We start from the raw sequence: 20,417 nt of genomic DNA, 5'->3' as shown, positions 1-20,417 counted from the left end.
CAAACATTACAATTATTATAAGGCTAATGATAAAAACTAAACTAAATATAATTATACTTTAAGAACCCTAATATTTTAAAATTGTCCACTTAATATAAATAATATTATTTGATACATATTTGTTAAAATCTTTTTTTAGACCTTTTTCGAGATCCAACCTTTTAGGAAAATGAAACCATTTTATCGGGAACAAAAATTCGGTTTCCAAAAATCAATTCGTTTTCCAAAAAAAAATTTTTTTTGGAAAATACGAAAAAATTAACATAAACATATAGCAGTTTTTTATTTCGGGTATAATCCCCAAAAAATGTTGGACATTTTTAATTGGTAAATATTTTTTATTTTAATTTATTTTTTTAAATGTTACGTCAAGTAAAGTACACATATTGTGTTATGTTAATTAAGGTTAACAAAATTAAAACATTTTTTTTTTCACTAAAAAGTAATTAAGTTTTTTGGTCGAATTTTTTATGTTATTAAAAACGGCAATCATAATTCAATAACCTGCCCTACATTTCTCTATGGCAACTCTGGATAAATATTTTCATTGTTGTCACTTAAAGCTTTATATAGAACTCGCTAAAAATAGTTCGAAAATAATCCTATTCCAACTACAAAAGTTCTATTGATAAAGTCAATTTGGCAATTTAGATGTTAGGGATTAGTCATTCTTCCCAATAAACTGGGACTCCATCTTATGGGTATTATATATCTAGGGATACATGTACATCTACCTATGTGCAGAAATACACATTTTTCGTAGCGAGGAAGAGAATGAATACGCCTTGGATCGCAGCTCCAATTTAGCGACATCGAAATCCATTTGTTTTTCCATGTAGTATAGCAGCCCAAACGCACTACATATACTTGTGTATCCATGTATTTAGATTCAGAAGAATTGGGTAAAATGCGTAGAGAGTGAGGAGGATCCATAGAACCGATTGGCCTCACCGGATTGTGCCATTAAACGTAAACATGCCCCACTTAGTTGCACCCAAAAATAGACTGCACCGAACCCAATTTAAATGGGAACCCTGCAAAGCTGAAATGTAACGGTCCAGCATATTCCTTTCCAGCTTAAAACCCCCCAAGCCCCCTTCTCCCTTTCTTATGCATAGCCAATCTTTGTAAATAAACAATTAGTTGAATTAATGCTCATTACAAGGGGCGTGGGCGGATCCGCAAGAGAGGAAAAGAGATGGGAAGCGCAGTGAGAAATATTACCAAAAATAGAAACGAAAGGCATGAAGGTGCAAAGGCTGGTAAAAATATATAGATGCGATTTGGCTACGGGTGTACGTATGTGTGTGTGTGCCTCTACATACTATATATCGAAAATAGAAAACGAATTTATTACGACATGAGAAAAACACGAAAGTTATGAAAACAACGAGGAATACGAGGAAAATAGAAGCCAACAACAAAGCGAATATCCCCCACCGATCGACCCAAAAAAAATCCAAACCGAACCGAACCGCCTCTAAAATCTATATAGCCGATATAGTGGGAGAAAAAACAGAGAGAGAGATAGAGAAAGAAAGAGAATGAGAGGCCGGTGAGAGAGAGCGAGTGTGCTGGAGGCGCCTCCTTGCCTTATACGGCACTTTTTGACTGGGTTCCACCGATCGCGAGCGGTTGGCTCCCCAACCGATCGTACCCGATCCCAACCGATACGATCTCCACGCTCGATCATGCCGAACTATACTGTACCATACCATACCAAACACATCCTATACTATACCATACAATACTATACTATACAATACTAAACCAAACCAACACCATGATATAACGCCCTCTCGCTCGCTCGCGTTATGTTTTCCAAAGAGCCCCCTATGCTGAAGGATCTATTTTTAGGTGGATCGGCCGGTGGGCAGCATTATCGCATCCATGAGCATAGCGTCGGTTCCTATACTTGTATTCGTGCTTGCTGGCGGCAAGGGGCGTGGCGGGGGCGGAGGCGACGGGGGGCATGGCAGCGGCGCTTCTTGGACGAGATGGCATTTCGGTGGCGGTATAAAATCCGAGTACCAACGCGGCGATACTTTAGTCAGTCAGTTGTGTTCCAAGCCGTACACACCGTAACTCTTGATTTAATTCTCACCCGTGGTGCCGTAAAAAAAAACAAACTCAAACAAAATGTGTGACGATGAAGTTGCTGCTCTGGTCGTTGACAATGGTGCGTATTCCCCAGCAAACGGATTATCTCCTTCGCTTTTGCAAAATGAGGACTAAACATCGAAAGGATATAATATACTAGCCACTTGTGCAAAAGTGATCGCCAAAGTGAAATATCTTCGAGTTGTGAATGACTCAAAAGTCCTTTGGGACAAATTAAAAGAATATATTAGAAAATACTTCAGTTTTCTTAAAAAAAATTTTAAAGAAAAAAATTGAAATTAAAATGTAGTGATAAAAAGAAAAATACTTTCAAATTTTAAATATTCAATTAAATTTTCAAAACATTTTGAATCTTTGAATCAAAAAAGCTTCCCATTGAAAGATTTTATAAAATATAGTCATCAAAATAATTTGGCTTACTTTTCCAAGAGAAATCTTTTACAAGAAAAGTATTTTTTAGAGGTCACAATACTAGAGTAAAAATTTCCGGAAATTAAATTTCCCATAGAGCCCCCCAAAAAATCAATGAGAACATTTCGAGAGAGAAAATTATATCTCAATTAGTTTCCCAATTTTATGCAGTATTTTATATACCGACAGTAGATCTTTTCACGCTATGCGTTAGAGCAGGTTTTGATACTATTCCTCTCACAATTCTTGCGAGAAAATCTTGTATTACGTAGTACCCCAAAATGATCCAGTATTTAAAAAAGACAATCTCCAGAATTTTTCACGACTTACGTTAGAGCAATTTTTGGTACCCTGTTGGGACCCCGAAACTATTTTTCACGCATTTTCTGAGAGAAAATGTGCTACCCCGTAGAACCTCAAATTTATCCAGTACCTAGAGCACAATTTTTCCCGCTGTCCGTTAGAGCAATTTTCGGTACCCTCACGGGCACCCGGAACCTTTGTTCCCCGTACTAATGGACCTCCATCCGTTTGTGTTATCCTCCAGGCTCCGGCATGTGCAAGGCCGGTTTCGCCGGTGATGACGCGCCCCGTGCCGTCTTCCCCTCCATCGTCGGTCGTCCACGCCACCAGGGTGTGATGGTCGGTATGGGACAGAAGGACTCGTACGTCGGTGATGAGGCCCAGTCCAAGCGTGGTATCCTCACCCTGAAGTACCCCATCGAGCACGGTATCATCACCAACTGGGATGATATGGAGAAGATCTGGCACCACACCTTCTACAACGAGCTGCGTGTGGCCCCCGAGGAGCACCCCGTTCTGCTGACCGAGGCCCCCCTGAACCCCAAGGCTAACCGCGAGAAGATGACCCAGATCATGTTTGAGACCTTCAACTCGCCCGCCATGTACGTCGCCATCCAGGCCGTGCTCTCCCTGTACGCCTCCGGCCGTACCACCGGTATCGTTCTGGATTCTGGTGATGGTGTCTCCCACACCGTGCCCATCTATGAGGGTTATGCCCTGCCCCACGCCATCCTCCGTCTGGATCTGGCTGGTCGCGATTTGACCGACTACCTGATGAAGATCCTCACCGAGCGCGGCTACTCGTTCACCACCACCGCTGAGCGTGAAATCGTGCGCGATATCAAGGAAAAGCTGTGCTATGTCGCCCTGGACTTCGAGCAGGAGATGGCCACCGCCGCCGCCTCCACCTCCCTGGAGAAGTCGTACGAACTTCCCGACGGACAGGTCATCACCATCGGCAACGAGCGTTTCCGCTGCCCCGAGTCCCTGTTCCAGCCTTCCTTCCTGGGAATGGAATCCTGCGGCATCCACGAGACCGTCTACAACTCGATCATGAAGTGCGATGTGGATATCCGTAAGGATCTGTACGCCAACATTGTCATGTCCGGTGGCACCACCATGTACCCCGGTATTGCCGATCGCATGCAGAAGGAGATCACCTCCCTGGCCCCATCCACCATCAAGATCAAGATCATCGCTCCCCCCAGAGCGCAAGTACTCCGTCTGGATCGGTGGCTCCATCCTGGCCTCCCTCTCCACCTTCCAGCAGATGTGGATCTCCAAGGAGGAGTACGACGAGTCCGGCCCCGGCATCGTCCACCGCAAGTGCTTCTAAGCAGTTGCCTAACTCCTGCACCACCACCAGCACCACCACCACCAACAACGACTGGTGGTCCCATCCCCATGCCGCTGCTCACCTGGTTCTACTTCTGGTGGTTCTCGGTGTCAGCGGTCGTGTGGGTGATCCACCACCAGCGGCAAAAACAACACACCATCCAAGCATTATGTTTTTGTTTTTGAGCGTCATCACGCACCGAACGTGTCATCCTTGGTTCGAGAATATTTATTTCTACTGACTGACCATCAATCAATGAATTTTCAATCTATTGCCATGGACCGCGATCCCCATCCAATTGTTAATCGCTCGCGGCTTCCCCATAAATGTTGATCGCCATTTGATTGTTTTACGAATGAACCGACACCCTCATGTAATTTTGTACAGCACCTAACAACGTCCCATAATAGAGCGGATGGGGTCTATTTACTACGAAATGTAAAATAATCTCATGATTGTAATATTAATTAAAACAATTTATAATTATTTATAAATAAAAACGATTTTTTAGATTTAATTTTTTCTAAAAACATAAAGATTTTGGAAAAAATTCTGGCAAGGCAAAAGGGGAAAGCCATTGGGGATTAGGACTGATATGGTATCCAAACGGAAAAGCTTTACTGTAAAAGAATCTTTCCCCTCCTTCAAGAAGCTCTCCATTGATCAGCATTCGAGGATATCTATTTTGAGCTCTGTGTGGGAGCTTTTCCACTTCCAGACGAAGCGTTTCGAATTTCCCAAACACATACCACCCCAAAAAGCTTTCTAGTAATGCCAAAAATATTCCCCAAAATATTTCCTGTGTATGCGGAGATTTCGAAACGATTCCCGATATTTTTAGACGCATTCCAAAGTGGGAGGAGACCCGAAAATGTTTGTTTATGCCAGCGAGAAATACGATAGGCCAAAAGCAGATGACGCAAGCCCGGTGATCAAAGGCGGCGAACGAAAACAAATTGCCAATGTCAATTTGTTGCCGCCGCTCTGTACTGATTACCAGAAATGCATTTCATTCTGGGGAAAAAATAATGAAAATTATTATGGCCATGCGAGAGACAAATGTTCTCGCCGGGTTTGCCAAGACAATTAGTCAAGATGGCGTTGGGCCATTTAATTAGAACTCGATCTGCATTATGAATGAAATTCGTATTCGCTGTCGACGTGCCTGTTGCAGTTGCAAGTTTAGTTGCATCCACATACAAATGGGTAATTAATGGGCCCAAATCACTGGCACTTGGCCAGAAAATAGGGGGAATCGGCGACAGATGCCGCTAATGAGTTGCATAGTGCACAAAAATGGGCGCAACTTGCCCGACCAAAAGTCACTTTCTCAAGCGAATCACTTTACACCGCGCTGCACAACAACAAACACGGGAATTTACGACTCAGAACGGGATAAAAAAAATTCCGGAATGAGAAGCTAGCAACCCCCGGACTTTAAGCTTGTCCCACTAATCAATTTGCACAAAAACAAAAATAAACACGCACACAATGTCGACGTCGTCATAATGCAATTTTCAGTACTTAATTTCCATTCAAATTCGATTTAAAATTCATAATAAAGAGCGCAAATATATTCGGAATCGAGTAAGGCACATAAGTACCTCCGCCTATGTACGACTTCATAACTTCAAGTATGCCGCACAAAACGACCCATATGGTCAATTAGTATAGCCTCTCTGGCTGCCAACCAACAATGAGGGCATCAAGTTCTTCAAGGCGCTCGCATCGCATAATCGTATTGGTATTATATGGAGACATCGCACACACCCCAAAGCACACACATTGTTTTCACTTCAATTACTATCGATGAAGCTGCAATGCCACCAAAATCCGAATATAATAAAATCCAAACTTGAGTTCAGTCAAGCGTGAAGTGTTGGAAGCTCTGAGACTTGAAAAACGTTTCTTAAAAAACCAAATCAGTAATTCAATGAATGCACAAAGGAAAAGGGAATTCAACATTATTATTTCGGGTTTTATTTAAAATTTAAAAATGTATAATTTCTATAAACAATATAAATGATTAAAAATGTTTTATTTTATCTTAAAACAATTATTTGTTTGTTTTTCCAACAATATTTATTTCCTTTTCTTTATCTGCAATACATATAAAGAAATTTAATAATGTATGTACTTGTATTTACCTAAAAGTATGCAACATTTTACACTATTTCAGGGTATACTAAAGATAACCACTTGTTTATAATTATTTACTATAATTAACAATTTCAACTAAACAAAATACTTTGCAGTACTAAAGAGAACAACTTTCTTGGTTTTGTCCCAATTACTGCATCTTTCAAAAGCAAACCGTTCCAATGTAAAATTGACATCCAGGCAATTTAATTTGATTGATTTCAATTTTTCCCGTTCCCATTGCCTTTTTACATATCCCGTTTCCCCGCCCGACCGACTGAAAATATAAATCGCGGGGATAATGAAAAGCGTCACATTTGATTGCATTTTTTGTGTGAAATTGGGCTGACAATGTTCGCTTTCGCTGACCAAATAAAAATAAAGAAGAAAAGCAAGCGAATCGAACGGAGGAGGAGGGACGACTCACTCACACAGACAAAAAAGGGGTGATGCATTCACGTGGTTAACACATACACACACACACACACACATACACGCACTGGCATTGGGGGTGATTGGCGTTTTACGAACAGGCAAAAGGGTGCAGCCCATTCGAACAGGAACAGGAACAGGACGACCTGGCCGAGGACCTCGACGAGGCCGTGTAAACGTGTTAGGGCAGAACAAAAAACACAAAACAAAAATGTGCACTTTACGCAATTTATGTGCAAATTTTTCAATGACTTTAAAGCGATGCAGGAGGGCTGATTGACTCGGTGGATGTCTGAGTGACAAGGGGGATGGACCACCGGCCAGTCATTATAATCGCTCGCTAATTGACTCTAATAGACTTGGTTCCATCTGGGAGGTAAATGCTTGTCCTGACCTCCCCACCAAAAACCATCCAACCCCCTAGCAGGAAAATTACTTTTGAGACCTCTTCGAAACGAGTATAATCTCAAGTACTTTGGCAGTTTCTAAAGAGCTGGCTCAGTCGAGATCTTTTTCGCCTAAGCAGCTCGGCTGAGAAACACTTTAGCCAGTAGCACGTAGCATTATGTGTGAAAAGTAGCCATTCGAAAATTGCCCACAAATTAGCACAAATAATGCGAGCATTTAGCAATTTAAATAAGCTGCCGCTTTGAAACCCCGAGTCCCACACACATGCACTCGTTTATCCCCTCGACCTTTCACCTTTACACCTTTTTTCACATGTCCTAAGTCCGCTCACACACACTCACTCACTCACACTCACACACATGTGAGCCGGGGTAATTATGCGCCTGATTTAACTCTACTTTGGCTGCACAAATGACAAATTCACACTGCCTTATTGTCCGACTGGTCCTTTCACTCCTAGATATTTCTCTGTTATTTCAAGTGCCGCGCACTTGAATTCTCGGTCATGTCCTTGAAACTGTTCATGCAGAAAGCGGCAAAAAAAATAAAACCCAAATCCTCAGCAGAACGAGGCGAACGAATAAAAAAAAAAAAAAAAAATGGCTCCGCTCATCGAAATATGAGTTCATGGATGTTGACGGCGATTAAACAAAGGACTTTCGGGCAAGGCCACGCCTCATCGGAGATGCGTATTTTTTTATTCCTTCACTGCCGAGGAAATGGCCGAGGAAATTCGCATTTATTATAATCGCGAGGAGTGCAAAGAAAATTGCTGCCAATTTCCCGCCATAGAAAGCGCCCACGACCAGGAATCGAAGATGAAATTAATTTTGTGGAGCGCGCGGGAGAGTGCTGCTGCTCAAACTTTGCAATTTGCGGCGCGTTTCCGTTTCCGGTGGGTTGTGAGTCAATGAAGGCTCCTTCGGCAGACAGACAGACGGGAAGACATCGAGGAAGACATTCCGGATAGAATGGAATTGCTTCGTTGGTAAGGAGAGAGAGCTCCAATTGTCATCCATTCCGTTTGATGTGTCACTGTCGCAGCGAACATAACAATTTTATTTCCATTTTCGCTCTTCACTCGCCTTTTTATTTTTTTTGTTGCCCGAAACGATTAGCAGCCACTTAGAGCAGTTAAGAGCCTCATTGATTTTATTAAATCAGGCGTAATAATTGGCACACACACAATGAACCGACTACCAGGACAAAAAGGGACAACGAGTAGAAGAGACAGCGCGGAATCAAAGTATCGAACGTTCGTATCGATTCCCAGGCAGGCACTGCCCCCGATGTCGTATCGCGTTTCTAGTCATTCAAAAAACACTTTTCGTTTCAACAGGGCAACAATTTTTTACAAAACAAATTTTAGGCACCTTCAGCATGGCAGACATGGAAGAATTTGGCCGTCCTATGCCAACAATCGTCGATATATTCGACGAGCTTGGTGAGTTCAATTAAAAAAATTATATATTTTACGGGGAAATAGTTTAATTAATATCTTAGAACATAAATTTTTCAATAAATTTCTTCATTTTAAGCTCAGTTAAATACTTGTTGATTAATTGGTAAACATTCTTGTTTTTAAGCCTGCAATAGCCGAAAATAAAATTGGATCTAAATGAATAGACATTTTTTAGATGCTGTTCTTTTTTATTGAGAGAAGTCTTATTCTTTAAAATGCTTGTAAATATTTAAAACTAATAATAACTGAGAAATTATATTTTAAATTTCTTAGTTCCTTAATAAACTTTTTTTCTAACGTAAGGTTACGACTTCCTCTCCATTTTGCAGAACGCACCAACGTGGCTCGCGTTCCGGAGGTCCTGCAGCAGCTGGAGAACATCCTGGAGCCGGAGGACGAAATGCTGCTAGCTGAGGGCAGTCGCCATAGGAAGAAGCCCATTTTCAACGACTAGAAACCAGGCAAATTTTCACGTCACAAACCTAACGAGCGACACCTGCCAAGGTGTTGGCCCGGCAATTAATGACTGGCTGAACTGGCTGAACTTTTCACATTCCCATTCACGTCCTCCAGCCGAGCAAACAAAGCCATCGAAAAGGAGCTGAAGGCGAGAACAGCAACACGCAAGCCAACAGAGGACTGGGCTCCATGAACACAAACAAATTGTGACAAAGTTGCGGAAATTTAATTAAAATCAAATACAAGCAACCGAGCAAAAAGGGGTAGCGAATTGGCAGTCAGGTGTGACCCGATATAGTTTCTAACACGCTGCTGGCAACTTGGCCTGAATGTCGCTAGTTTTCCGCGTCGTTTAATAAACAAAATGTAAACAAAGTTTAACAGCAATGACACACATGTGTCCCCCCGCACCCCCCACCCTCCTCTCCTCAGTGTCCCTTAACTGGAATTGTTGTTGCCATTGCCTTTTTTATTAATATAATTTATGAGCCTGTGGTTGTGAGCGGGCCAAACGCCGGCAAGGTGGAAATGCAAACAGAGCGAACAGAGCAGCAGCTGCTTAATTTCACAGCGCATACATTTGATTAACTTAATTTAATAGTATTTCTCTTTTCGCCGTTATCCCTATTTCGAGCCCGTTTTGATATATTTGTTTGTTTATTTAATTTATTATTATAGTTACGACTATGCGCTCTGGTTAACAGCTATAAATGCGATTTATATAGCCATCGATCAGCACTCGTTCGTTGGTCTTTTTATTTTTACTTTTTTATTTATAATTTTGCCTATCGTTATCATCCATTAGAATACATTTTCTATATATAGACCTTAGAAAAACTTAATAAGCAAATATTTATTTTTTAATTATTATGAGCTTTTGTGGCAAGAGTCATTTAAAGTTAAGTTAGTTACTTTTTAATCATTTATAACGTAACATCTTCACCAGGAACAATCTAAAAATGGTGATTATCACCTGAGTATAAAGAGTAGACGGCATCCACGGTATTCAACTGTCCCAACAATTGGTCGAGGTAGACCATTGGCTAATGAGGACACAATTGGCTGCCCAAGCCTCTCCAGCTGCCTGCTATACAGTACACCCAATTCTACCTGAAACTGCCCAAGGACCTCATCAGCCAAATCAGGCATGAAACCATTATGGCTAAAATCGGTAAACAAAAACCACGGGGCACTGCTCTTTCTTTAATCACGGGACGAGTAGTTTTGTCATCGATAAAATTAGGCGCAGCTTAGCCACATTTGAAGTCAGCAGGCTGGCATCTTAGGAGGGACATCTCCTGCAGAATATCCTCACCTTTTTGTGAGGAGTCTCAGCTGGAAAGGATCTGCCGTCGGTGCGCTTTGAAATACTTAGCAGGAGCGGGAGCATTTCGACACAAAAGTATCGTGTTTCCCAGTTGTCGCCAGTGTACTTATGGTATTTCCGAAGTATCCTGTCGGAAATGTTTTCCTTGGCAATTGCATGTTGCGGTGTGTTGGCAATTTAGTTCGACCGATCGACGATCAACGGAGCAACCCGATACTCCTTCAAAACGGTGCCTCTCAAGTGGTCACAAATTACAGCAATTACGGAGCGCCCATGCGTCCCTTTTTTGTGTGGCATCCACAAAATGGCGCTCATTAGGCGGCATCTTCCCACCCACAAAAGCCAGACAATCTGCGTAATTACTCCGCTGACAACTTTTGATGAATTAAATGCGAAATAAATTTTTAAGTGCGCGTAACGAGCATTGCGGCTGCCGTCGAGCCAAATGAAATGAAAATACGACGGAAAAACAGAACCGGACGAAACGAGGCGAATTTCCACTGCAAGGTGAAATCTTTCTTGAGCGTCTGTTGAGCGGATTTAACTTGTTTAATTACCGCTGTATTCAGAGCATCATCAACTGTCGCTCATTACGTGCGGATTGCCGGCGACATATATACTTATACTCATATAATATATATCCCTATATATGCGGGTCGAAAATGCTGGCAGTTTTTGCACCGCCCACCGCCTCGAATCGCGTCCACTTGCTCTTGTTTTGCGTAACTGTTACCATTTTAATGCGCTCGAGTGTCGAGGACGAAATTGATTTTGTGTTGGGCATTTTGAAGAGCATTTGGCTCTCGTGAAAAATTTGTGCCTGCACAAGGTGAAATTGCACTGAGCCGACTGCAAATACTTCCAAATACCATGGAAAGACGACGACGACGGTCCTCGACACTCAATTTCGTAGAGCCACAAATGCGAAACTCGAAGGGCCACTTGATAAATTTCATATATTTATAGCCCGCAGAGCGATGCGCTGCATTTGCACACCGAATGAAATTCCATGGGCGCACACACATACACACACACACACACACACACACACAAGGACGTTTTGGGTGGCCCGAAATGTGGATGGGCGGCTTACCCCGCCCACCTTTTTTCACCGCCCACCACCGCTGCTTGGCCAAACACTTGCACAAATAAAAGATCTACTTCAACTTATTGAATTTTCGTTGATAGAAACAAGATGAAAGGCGGGTGGGCGTTTGTGGAAATATGAATACTCTTTTAAGTAGAAAAAGTTATAAATTATTATTTGTAAATTATGTATATTTATAGAAAGAGGCAAACAGAAATATAGTTAGGAAGTGGTAGTTTAGTTTAAACAAACAAATTGAAACCCATTCAAGTTTCTGTTACATCCCCATTCAAGCTAACATATTAACATTTTGTATAATATATTTATATTTTAAACGTATTGATAATGAAAGAAATAGAATACGTATAAGCTACAAAAATGTCTTGTAATTGTTAATAAAATATCCAACTCAAACGACATCAACAATTTTATTATAACTTTTACTATCAACAAAATACATATAACTAATTCAAATATTGAATTCCCAGCCAAAGTTCCCAATCGAAAGAGTATAATCGCCGGCAGGTCCTTCCATTCCCAGGCTGTCTTCAGCTACCTTGTACACAAAGGACGGCCACAAAAGGCAATTGCATATGAGTTTTATGAGAGCTTCTTTTGACTGGTCCCGCCTGCTCCTCCCCCTCCTGGCGTATCCTTTTGACTGTGACAAATCCGTTAAGTCGCGCATTTCGCTCATTATTATTGTGCGCCTGTATTTGTGCAGGGAATTTGGCTCTGACCTCGCCCATCCCGAATTTCGAACGAGTGAGTGGTAAGTGTAATCAAATTCCAACCCGAATCCGCATCCGCATCCGAATCTGAATCCGAATCGGGGAACGAACTCTAGACAGGACTTTGCTGAGCAGGAACTTGACGGCGTTTGATTATTAAATTTGAGGCCATTGGGCGAACAATGCGATATCCTGCAGCGATTTCGAGCGCTGTGCGAAATTATTAAAAAGTAATTATGGCACAAATTACGAGATATCAATATAGCATTTAGCTCTGCATGCGGCCCGGCTACAAAAGGACTCGTCCTGTTTCCCCCGTGCAGCCACCACCACTTGAATTCGGTGCAAATCCTTTGGCTCACACATCCCATAGAATTGCATTTCCTCCACGGCTGTCTGGCACAATGCGATAGATTCCTTCAAAAGTCCATTGTTCGCCTCTTCTCGCCGACTTTCTGGGCTCCTTCGACGTCTCTTCACATGTTATGCAACATTTCCTCTCGGTCGGCAAATTTGACATAATATCGAGATTATTATACGATTTGAACTCCCCGCTTTTTGGCCTTTTCAATTGTCGGGGTAGGTCGTCGTCGACTATTTCTGGATTCAAGATCGTTTTCATTTGACTCTGGCAAAATGAAAGGTCGAGTCGAGTTTGTATACAATCAATTGTAGCGTTTGAGCAATTTATAATGAGACTTTGTAGGGTCATAATCCCTACTTAAGGTAGGGAAACTTTTTGATATTCTTTTGCAATGGAGAGGGGGAAATTAAAAAATTGCTTAGGTTAACGGAAGTTGACCGGGAGATTAACTCTGGCATTGAAGTACAAAATCAAGAGGAAATGAACCATCTTAGAGTACCAAAAACCTCAATACACGGATTTTGAAAAAGATTTTGCCATTATTAAACGTTATCAACGGATCTACTAGAAAATAGAAAAAAGTGCTTTCAATTTTTTGATTTGATCTGGTTTGAAATATAAGTTCAATGCAATTTCATTGATGCTTTTCGCTCCTTTGAGGTCTTTTTACTGTCCTGAAATATAGAGCCTCTATATACTTTTTAAGATGGTATATTGCACAGAATTAAGAACAATTTTATTAGAACTGGTTACGTGCATTGTAACAAAGTCACCGATATTAAGATTCCAATGTCGCTTTAAGAAATTCGATTACCACCTTCCCAACCATAAAATACAAAAGTTTTCTTTTCATATCGTTTATTTCTCGACAGTTTTCCTTAGTGGGTAGACTACCATATGTCCGCATTACAGCTATTCGCATGTGGCTAATTACGCTCGAAGATCACTTACAGATAGATAGTAATAATTCTTAGGCTGTTACGACTACGTTAACCTTGGCCATAGACAAAGCTCCATGTATGATACAGTGCGTGGGCTACTATATATAATATATAACCATAAATACAACTAGATATCTACACATATGTATGTACATAACGACGAATCCAAATATCACGGAGCGTTCAGTCCTCGCCTTTGGTGACCACGGAAACGGGAGTGGAGGCGTTGCTGCTGCCGCCGGTGGCGCTGCTCGGCGATTGGGCGGCCGTTGAGATCAGACCGCCGGAGATCAAGGTGGCTCCCCCCAGACCTCCACCTCCCCCTCCTCCTCCACCTCCACTACCTCCCGAAGCAGGGGGCGTGGCCAGGGGCGTCGTGGGATGGTGCACTAACTTGGGACTCTCGCGTGGACTGCTGTTGCTGCACGGCGGGCTCACCTGGCTCATGGCGGATAATCCCGCATGGAGCGACAGATTCTGGGGATAACCCGCCGAAGCCGCCGCTGCTGCAGCCGCTGCTCCCGCTCCGAAAATCCCGTTGAGATTGCTCAAACCCATGTACTGGGAAAGCAGGGTATGGAAGTTGGGCAGCTTGTAGTGCGGGGCCATCAAGTGTTGGGGCAACAAGCCGGCGGCGGCGGCTGCAGCGGGATTGAAGTGCTGGTGGAGGGCGAAGTGCGGGGGCCAGAACTCCGACTGCATCGAGCCCGGATGTCCTGGAAGTCCGTGCGGCGGCAGGGGAATGCCCAGCGGAAACTCTGGCAGACCTGAAAGGCGGCAGAAAGGACGATTTCATTAGTGTGCTAGTCCAAAATCATGAAAAGGGGGTGCGACACAAGCGACAAAAGCGACACAAGCGACATAATTCCTAATTATGTTGCACACGTAATTTGGCAATTTGCGGACAAATCAAATGCGTATCGCCGGGTGGGTGGAAAAGTGGGTGGCTTGTGAGGCGGGTGGTTGGTTGGTTGGTTTTACACTCACCTTGCTCGGGCAGGAGGTAGCCGGCCTTGTCCTGATTCATAAACTTCTCACGTTTGCGCCATTTAGCCCGACGGTTCTGGAACCAAACCTGCAAGTGCACAAAAAGATGGGGGAACTTTAGAGATGGAGTTCAACACATGCAAAATTGAGTGAACTTGGAATTCGAGGTGTAATAAGCTGGGACTACAAAATCTAATTAAGATATTTACATTAGCTCCTAAATTAGGAAAGGTCCTTCCTATCTTCACAACAATTATAAGCTTTCATTATATGTTTTCTTTAGCAAAGTTTTAATGAACATTTTTTATTGGCTTTTTAAAAAACCAAAGAAAAGGAACTATCAACTCTTAGATTTTTTTATTAACTAAGGGTGACTAAAATTGTATAAAACAATATCATTAAAAGAAGAATTTTTCATGAGAGACATGATTAGTCACAATTATAATTTCTTTATATTCATTTTCACTATATTGAAGGGTATTCAATAATCGAACCAGAAATAGTTTAAAGTAACTACCGCTTCTCCAAGCGTCTTGTAATTGCTTTGACTTTGACCAAAAGCCGAACAATTTTCCAATCTATCAATCTGTGGGCTCGAAAAGTTGAGTCCTTACGGTCCTTGGATCGCTCCTTCTCCGAGTGTCTGAGCCAAAGGACACAGGTGTTGTGGAAAGGGGGCAGCGGGAGGGGAGGTCAAATACAATGGCATCCAATCGGAAGTGTTCTGCTCTGATTTGCAACGCTCTCATTCTGTCTCGCTCTTCAGACAAAAAGGGTGTCTTATGCATTTTTCGACACTTACTTGGGGTTTGGGGTTGACCGACCCCCCAACCACCCAACCACCCACCAATCCACCTCACAAAATAGGCGTTTTCTGCACACACATTTCCGTTTTTCGGGGGAAAGAATTTTCAATCTGAGCAGAGGCTCTTGCATCTGATGGGAAAATTAATTGTTTGTAAATTGAAATCACTTGAGAACTGTACTTGTCGACGAGTTTTCGAGACAATAGAGGAGTCTCCGCAATTATAGACACCCTGTATTTAGACGAATCCCCATCTACGCCACCCAGAATCTGCAACAATGTGTGCAGTTGAGCGAGTAGTAAATTAGCAACGATTTCCTTGCTATAATTGCTGCCAATTATTGTCCTGTGTCCTGTGTGTCTGCTGGGAAAATGCCACCCACCCAACGCACACTCCCACCCCTTTTACTTGCTTTGTGTGTGTGTGCGATTTTGTGGGCTTTTTAATTGTCAGTTGGCAGCAATTATAATGCGAGCAACTTAAACCACTGTGCTAAAGCAGCCAGGCAGTAAAAGTTGAATTGCGGATATCCGTTCAGCATTTATCACACATGTGCGATCAAAACGAGAGAAGAAACTGTCCCCAAAAAAATAATGGATTGCATTTAAACCCATTCTTAACAGGGATCTAAAAAAAAGAGAAGGAAGAGAAAAACGTTGTTGAGAGTATTTTTTGACAAGTTGGAACTTCATAGGTATTGGTAGGAATATATGTGGAATAAACGTAGTTAATTGTTATAAGTGTATAAAATACTTTAAACAGCTCACAAATCCTTTTTTTTTTGTAATACCCCAATAAAAATTTGACTTAACCCGGGAGCTAAGCCGATGGTTACTCCTTTTTTCTGACTGCTCCACACAACAAGCATGCAAATCCCAAAATAATTGCCCATTCACCAACCCCAAAACAAGCGAGGATTACGCTGCAGATACAGATACTTTGTATCTATCAGCTCAAAGCTGGGAAAAAATCATCGGTTACTATTCAAGTGCCCAAAAACGCTCTGCATATGCGAATCAATGACCAATTACAGTTAATCTGCTAACAGATACGAATAAGAGCAAGGACGCGAAGGACGAGAATGGGGATGCGAATGCGGATGTGCGGATGCGAGTGCGGATCTCGATGAAGACCGTGAAACGGACAATTTGTATGCAGAGCCAGTAATCCCTGTGCGATTCAGCGAGAGTGCTTAGGTCAAGTTGTTTTACATTCACTTCACTTTTTTTTATTTTTTGTTCGACTGCGATACTGCGATTTTTCCCTTTTCCCTGTCAACGGCATCGAAATTGAGCGAATCGCTCAATCAAATGTGAAGTGTTTGAAAGCATTTTGAACTGAAAACAATTTGTATGCGAATCGAGGGAAAAGGACACCCTAATTACATGTGTAGTAGGGTGTATTTAGCCGCGTGTCCTGCAGACAGCCACCCAAAGCCACTTTAATTGTTTACCCAAAAGTAGAGTTAATAAAAATACCAACACCATGTGAGCGCGGCCAATTTAATCATTTGAAAAATCACAATATCTAATGTCCTTGGGCCAACCCCTAAAAAAAGGGACGCAACGACATCAACCCTCCGACTATATCTAATCGTGTTTGTATACAAAGTGGGGTTTAAGTGTTCCAAAGACCATTTACAAATTGGGTTCGGCGATTGTTTCACGGCTTTATCTCGCTCATTCAAGTTCCCAGACCCTAAAAGTGGTTTATTCGCTTGTTATTTGGCATTGCCAAGTTTTCCAAACGAAGAAGCTTCTAGTTCTAGTTCTTTGCTAGTGCAACTTAATTCGAAAATAATTGCGCGAATGGAAATCCATTTTCAATTACCTGCACGCGTGCTTCGCTCAAATCCAAGCGCATGGCGAGATCCTCCCTTGTGAAAACGTCGGGATATTGGGTCTTCTCGAAGGCTCGCTCCAGCTGATGCAATTGAAACGTTGTAAATGTTGTGCGAGATCTGTGAAAAATCAAGGCAGGCAACGGCGGTTCGTTAGATGGTTGTTATACACATCAGATAACAGAATTTTCCCCTTTGTTTGGATGCTTTTTAATAGCCCGACAATGGGTAAATACGATTTGATCTGCTAAGCGGATTGCCGCTGCTGCACTCACCTTCGAACTTTTCGCGGCCTCTCCATGTCGCTGAGATCATGGCCATTGTTCAGACTGGAGGACAGCTCGTCATCGTTATCCACGTCGAGTCCGCCGTCCGTGTTCGTTGGGGAGTCCTCCCGCTTCGCCTGAACCTGCAATTGTTGCTGCTGCTGCTGCTGATGCTGCTGCTGTTGCTGCTGCTGGTGTTGCTGATGCTGCTGGTGGTGTTGCTGCTGCTGCGACAGATGATTGCTCCCATTGCCGTTGCTGTTGCTGCCGTGCAAATGGTGGATGTGATGGGGATGAGCGTGGTGGGGATGCGTAATCAGCACCTCGCTGGGAGTATCTAAAACGGGGGGGCGGAGGGCAAAGTTAAACAATTTCCAATTGAACTCGAGTGCGGCGAAACAAAAAGTTTCGCGTTTGACTTTGAGAATCGCAAAAGCCAAACGGCAGCTGCAGAAATTGAAATTCACTCAATTGTAACTGAAGTAGTTATATCCTGGATTTTAACCCCCTTTTTATTCTCCGCTCGCAGTCTCGAAAAAATCAAATCCTTCAAGTGCTCGAAAGCTACGCAAATTGATTTGGCAATCAATAACAAATAAATATAAAAAGCAAGGAAAAAAAAGTTTGGCAAGCATATATAAATATCCTTTCACACGACCCGAAGGCAAGTTGGGTTTTTCATTTTTGAATAGCCAAAACGTTTCCTTTCAGAGCCAGCAAAAAACGTGTAATCAAACTTTAATGAACCTCAAATTAATCGGATTCACAATGGCACCAGAACACGTCCCTGCTCAGCAGGATACGTCCCCGGTCTCGATGTATCCTTATCGTATTTCGTAACATTTACGCAGCCTGTTGTGGCGAAAAGGTAATTTCCAGCGAGCATCAAATTACGAGGCTCACAGGATGCAGTGTCCTGCGGTGCGCACGCCGCTCGTTCTCGCCAAATTGCAACCTGGACCAATGGGTGTCGTGATTCCGAAAATCCTGCCGGGCAATTTAGTCCCTGATCCCTGATACACTCGCACGCCCAAGAACTTCAATCTAATTACGGGTCTAATGACGCAATTGCTTTTATCCCCCTCCACGGATTTTATATCCGGCCAGATATGTTTTGATACACAGTGTTTTTTTTTCTTCTCTTTTTTCTTTCGGGGATCCTTGGGTGAAGTGCCTCCTGCAGCTTGGCCACGCCCCCAAACAAGAGTTCCGACATGCCGAACACCTCCCATTGTCATGATATGTTTCCTTTTTTTGCTCTGGGTGGAGTTCGAGGTCGGTGTTTGCCGGAAAGTTTTTGCCCTACCCTCTCACTAACTATGATAGAATGTCCTTTACGGGCAATTTGCATACGAGATGGAAAACCATGTGGCACCGGTGGCGGTGTCACTCGGTCTCCCCACTTCGCTATGGCCGCTTGAAAGGATCTTTTTGATGTGGTCAACGGTGGAGTGGAGCCGGGGTCTCATTATGGAGTGGGATTTCCGGGGACCTTATCGAATTTGAATGGAGTCTAGCTTAATTTCTTGCCCAGCTGGTGGTAAGTTATGTCCTTGTCAGGGTGTTTTAATTATGTTTATGATGGGCGGATAATCAATGTCTAATAACATTACAAATCTAAACAGTCCTGAAGTGCAAAATCGCTCATAAGTAAAATAAATAAAATATTCAAGTTAAGATCAGATTTATATGATTTTAACAAACAAAATTTTAAATGGCCCTACAGTTTTTGTAATATGTTTTGCAATGTCTACTTTTAAATTACCCGAAAAAGGTTACAACAATTTCTTTTACACTTATTATTTTAAGTAGGATATGTAGTTATAACATTAACCGAAAAACAAATTTGTGTTTTTCAACAACCAAGGTTCAATAAAAATTGGTTTAATGATTCAAAAAGCTTGCGTTTGCTTAGAAACGAGTTACTTATAGTGAACTCAATATTTTTTAAAACGTTTCAGAACCCTTTTCAGAACGCCGACGGCAATCTTCGACTTTCAGACAACCATTCCACTTTTAAGTATATAGTTTTTACTCAATGTTTTTAATTCGGCTAAACTCACCACTGCGCTTGATCTGGTGCTGGTTGCCCAGGATCTGATCGATGCTGTAGACGGCGCGGGGGCGTGAGACAGGACTCTCCTGAACGGGGGCGGGGCGCATGGCTGGCGGCATGATTGGGTGGTGCTGGTGGTGCTGCGAGGTCGTCGTGGTCATCATAGCTCCACCGGCAGAGCTCACAAACCGTTAAGATTTACTACTAAATAGTTTTGCACACTTTTTCTTAATTAATTCTTGCGTTCTTACAGAATTAGTTTGGAAGCTTTTAATTATTGTCACAACGGAAGCAACAAACACGCACCGAAAATTTCTTAATTAATTGCAATTATTGGGTTAGTCGAGGATTCGATTTGATTTGGATTTCACAGCCACTGCGACGAACTTCAATGAGCTGAATCGACTGCTCGTGACGATCAACAACCACCGACTGAGTGCGACTCCTGCGGAAAGTGGGTTTAAATACGTCCACGAACCGTTGGCTGATTGCAAGTGAAATGGGCGAGGCTCGCTCTCGAATCCCGGTCCTTCGCCTTCGCCCATGTCCTGCCCGCCAGTCAGCCCGTCTCGCTCGCTCTCGCTCTCCATCACCAGGGGTAGTTTCCCACCGGTATCTCAGTATCTCAGTATCTCAGTAACTCAGTAACTGAGTATCTGAGTATCCTTATCTGTGTTGGGTTGGTTCGCTTGTGGCTCGTGTGTGAGTTGCAGGTAGCTTTTTGGCTAAGGGGTGTTGGCCCTCTCTCTCTCTCTCTCTCTCTCTCGGAATGAGTTCTCTCTACTACTTTCCCCTGACACCTTTCTCTTTTGTAGCCTCTTGCATTAGTTGCAACTAACTAGCTTGGTTTGCTCATTAATTTTATTTATTTCACAAATTTCGCTTGTTAAAAAGTATCTCACCCTCTCTATCTCTTTCATTATATCCATCTATCTCTCTCG

General features: G+C 42.6%; 3 protein-coding genes across 4 annotated transcripts; 2 read left to right on the top strand and 1 right to left on the bottom strand.

Moving 5' to 3' along the window:
- The first annotated feature begins 2,042 nt into the window (after positions 1–2,042).
- On the top strand, positions 2,043–4,369 carry LOC108095161 (actin-57B). Its single transcript, XM_017196119.2, is given in 3 exon segments — positions 2,043–2,179; positions 3,080–4,035; positions 4,037–4,369. Coding segments are annotated over 3 exon segments (1,131 nt in total). The 5' UTR covers positions 2,043–2,139; the 3' UTR covers positions 4,172–4,369.
- Positions 4,370–8,457: 4,088 nt separating this feature from the next.
- On the top strand, positions 8,458–9,446 carry LOC108095133. The gene is made up of 2 exons (XM_017196072.2): positions 8,458–8,594; positions 8,942–9,446. The coding sequence occupies exons 1-2, from the start codon at positions 8,531–8,533 to the stop codon at positions 9,064–9,066; spliced, it is 189 nt and encodes a 62-aa protein (XP_017051561.1). The 5' UTR covers positions 8,458–8,530; the 3' UTR covers positions 9,067–9,446.
- Positions 9,447–13,457: 4,011 nt separating this feature from the next.
- LOC108095124 (retinal homeobox protein Rx) lies at positions 13,458–19,900 on the bottom strand. 2 transcript variants are annotated; one of them, XM_017196063.2, is made up of 5 exons: positions 19,484–19,900; positions 17,430–17,757; positions 17,145–17,274; positions 14,509–14,596; positions 13,458–14,288 (listed from the first exon to the last, which is right to left on the bottom strand). In XM_017196063.2, the coding sequence occupies exons 1-5, from the start codon at positions 19,638–19,640 to the stop codon at positions 13,705–13,707; spliced, it is 1,287 nt and encodes a 428-aa protein (XP_017051552.1). In that variant the 5' UTR covers positions 19,641–19,900; the 3' UTR covers positions 13,458–13,704. The 2 variants fall into 2 exon arrangements, with proteins under 2 accessions (XP_017051552.1, XP_017051553.1); XM_017196064.2 differs by lacking the exons at positions 13,458–14,288; positions 14,509–14,596 and adding an exon at positions 15,531–15,941.
- Positions 19,901–20,417: the final 517 nt, after the last annotated feature.

This window comes from Drosophila ficusphila, unplaced genomic scaffold, assembly GCF_018152265.1.
Source record: "Drosophila ficusphila isolate 14025-0441.05 unplaced genomic scaffold, ASM1815226v1 contig_414, whole genome shotgun sequence".
Taxonomy (NCBI): Eukaryota; Metazoa; Arthropoda; class Insecta; order Diptera; family Drosophilidae; genus Drosophila; species Drosophila ficusphila.
Note: the sequence above shows the minus strand (reverse complement) of the source record. Positions and strands in the feature narration are given on the sequence as shown.

Excerpts from the sequence above, each read along its gene's own strand:
- LOC108095124 (XM_017196063.2), bottom strand. The coding sequence starts at position 19,640 with ATGATGACCACGACGACCTCGCAGCACCACCAGCACCACCCAATCATG. Across the intron at positions 17,758-19,483 it reads GCACCAGATCAAGCGCAGTG|ATACTCCCAGCGAGGTGCTG; the intron begins GTGAGTTTAGCC and ends CCCCCGTTTTAG. Across the intron at positions 17,275-17,429 it reads AGGCCGCGAAAAGTTCGAAG|ATCTCGCACAACATTTACAA; the intron begins GTGAGTGCAGCA and ends GATTTTTCACAG.
- LOC108095133 (XM_017196072.2), top strand. The coding sequence starts at position 8,531 with ATGGCAGACATGGAAGAATTTGGCCGTCCTATGCCAACAATCGTCGAT. Across the intron at positions 8,595-8,941 it reads CGATATATTCGACGAGCTTG|AACGCACCAACGTGGCTCGC; the intron begins GTGAGTTCAATT and ends TCCATTTTGCAG.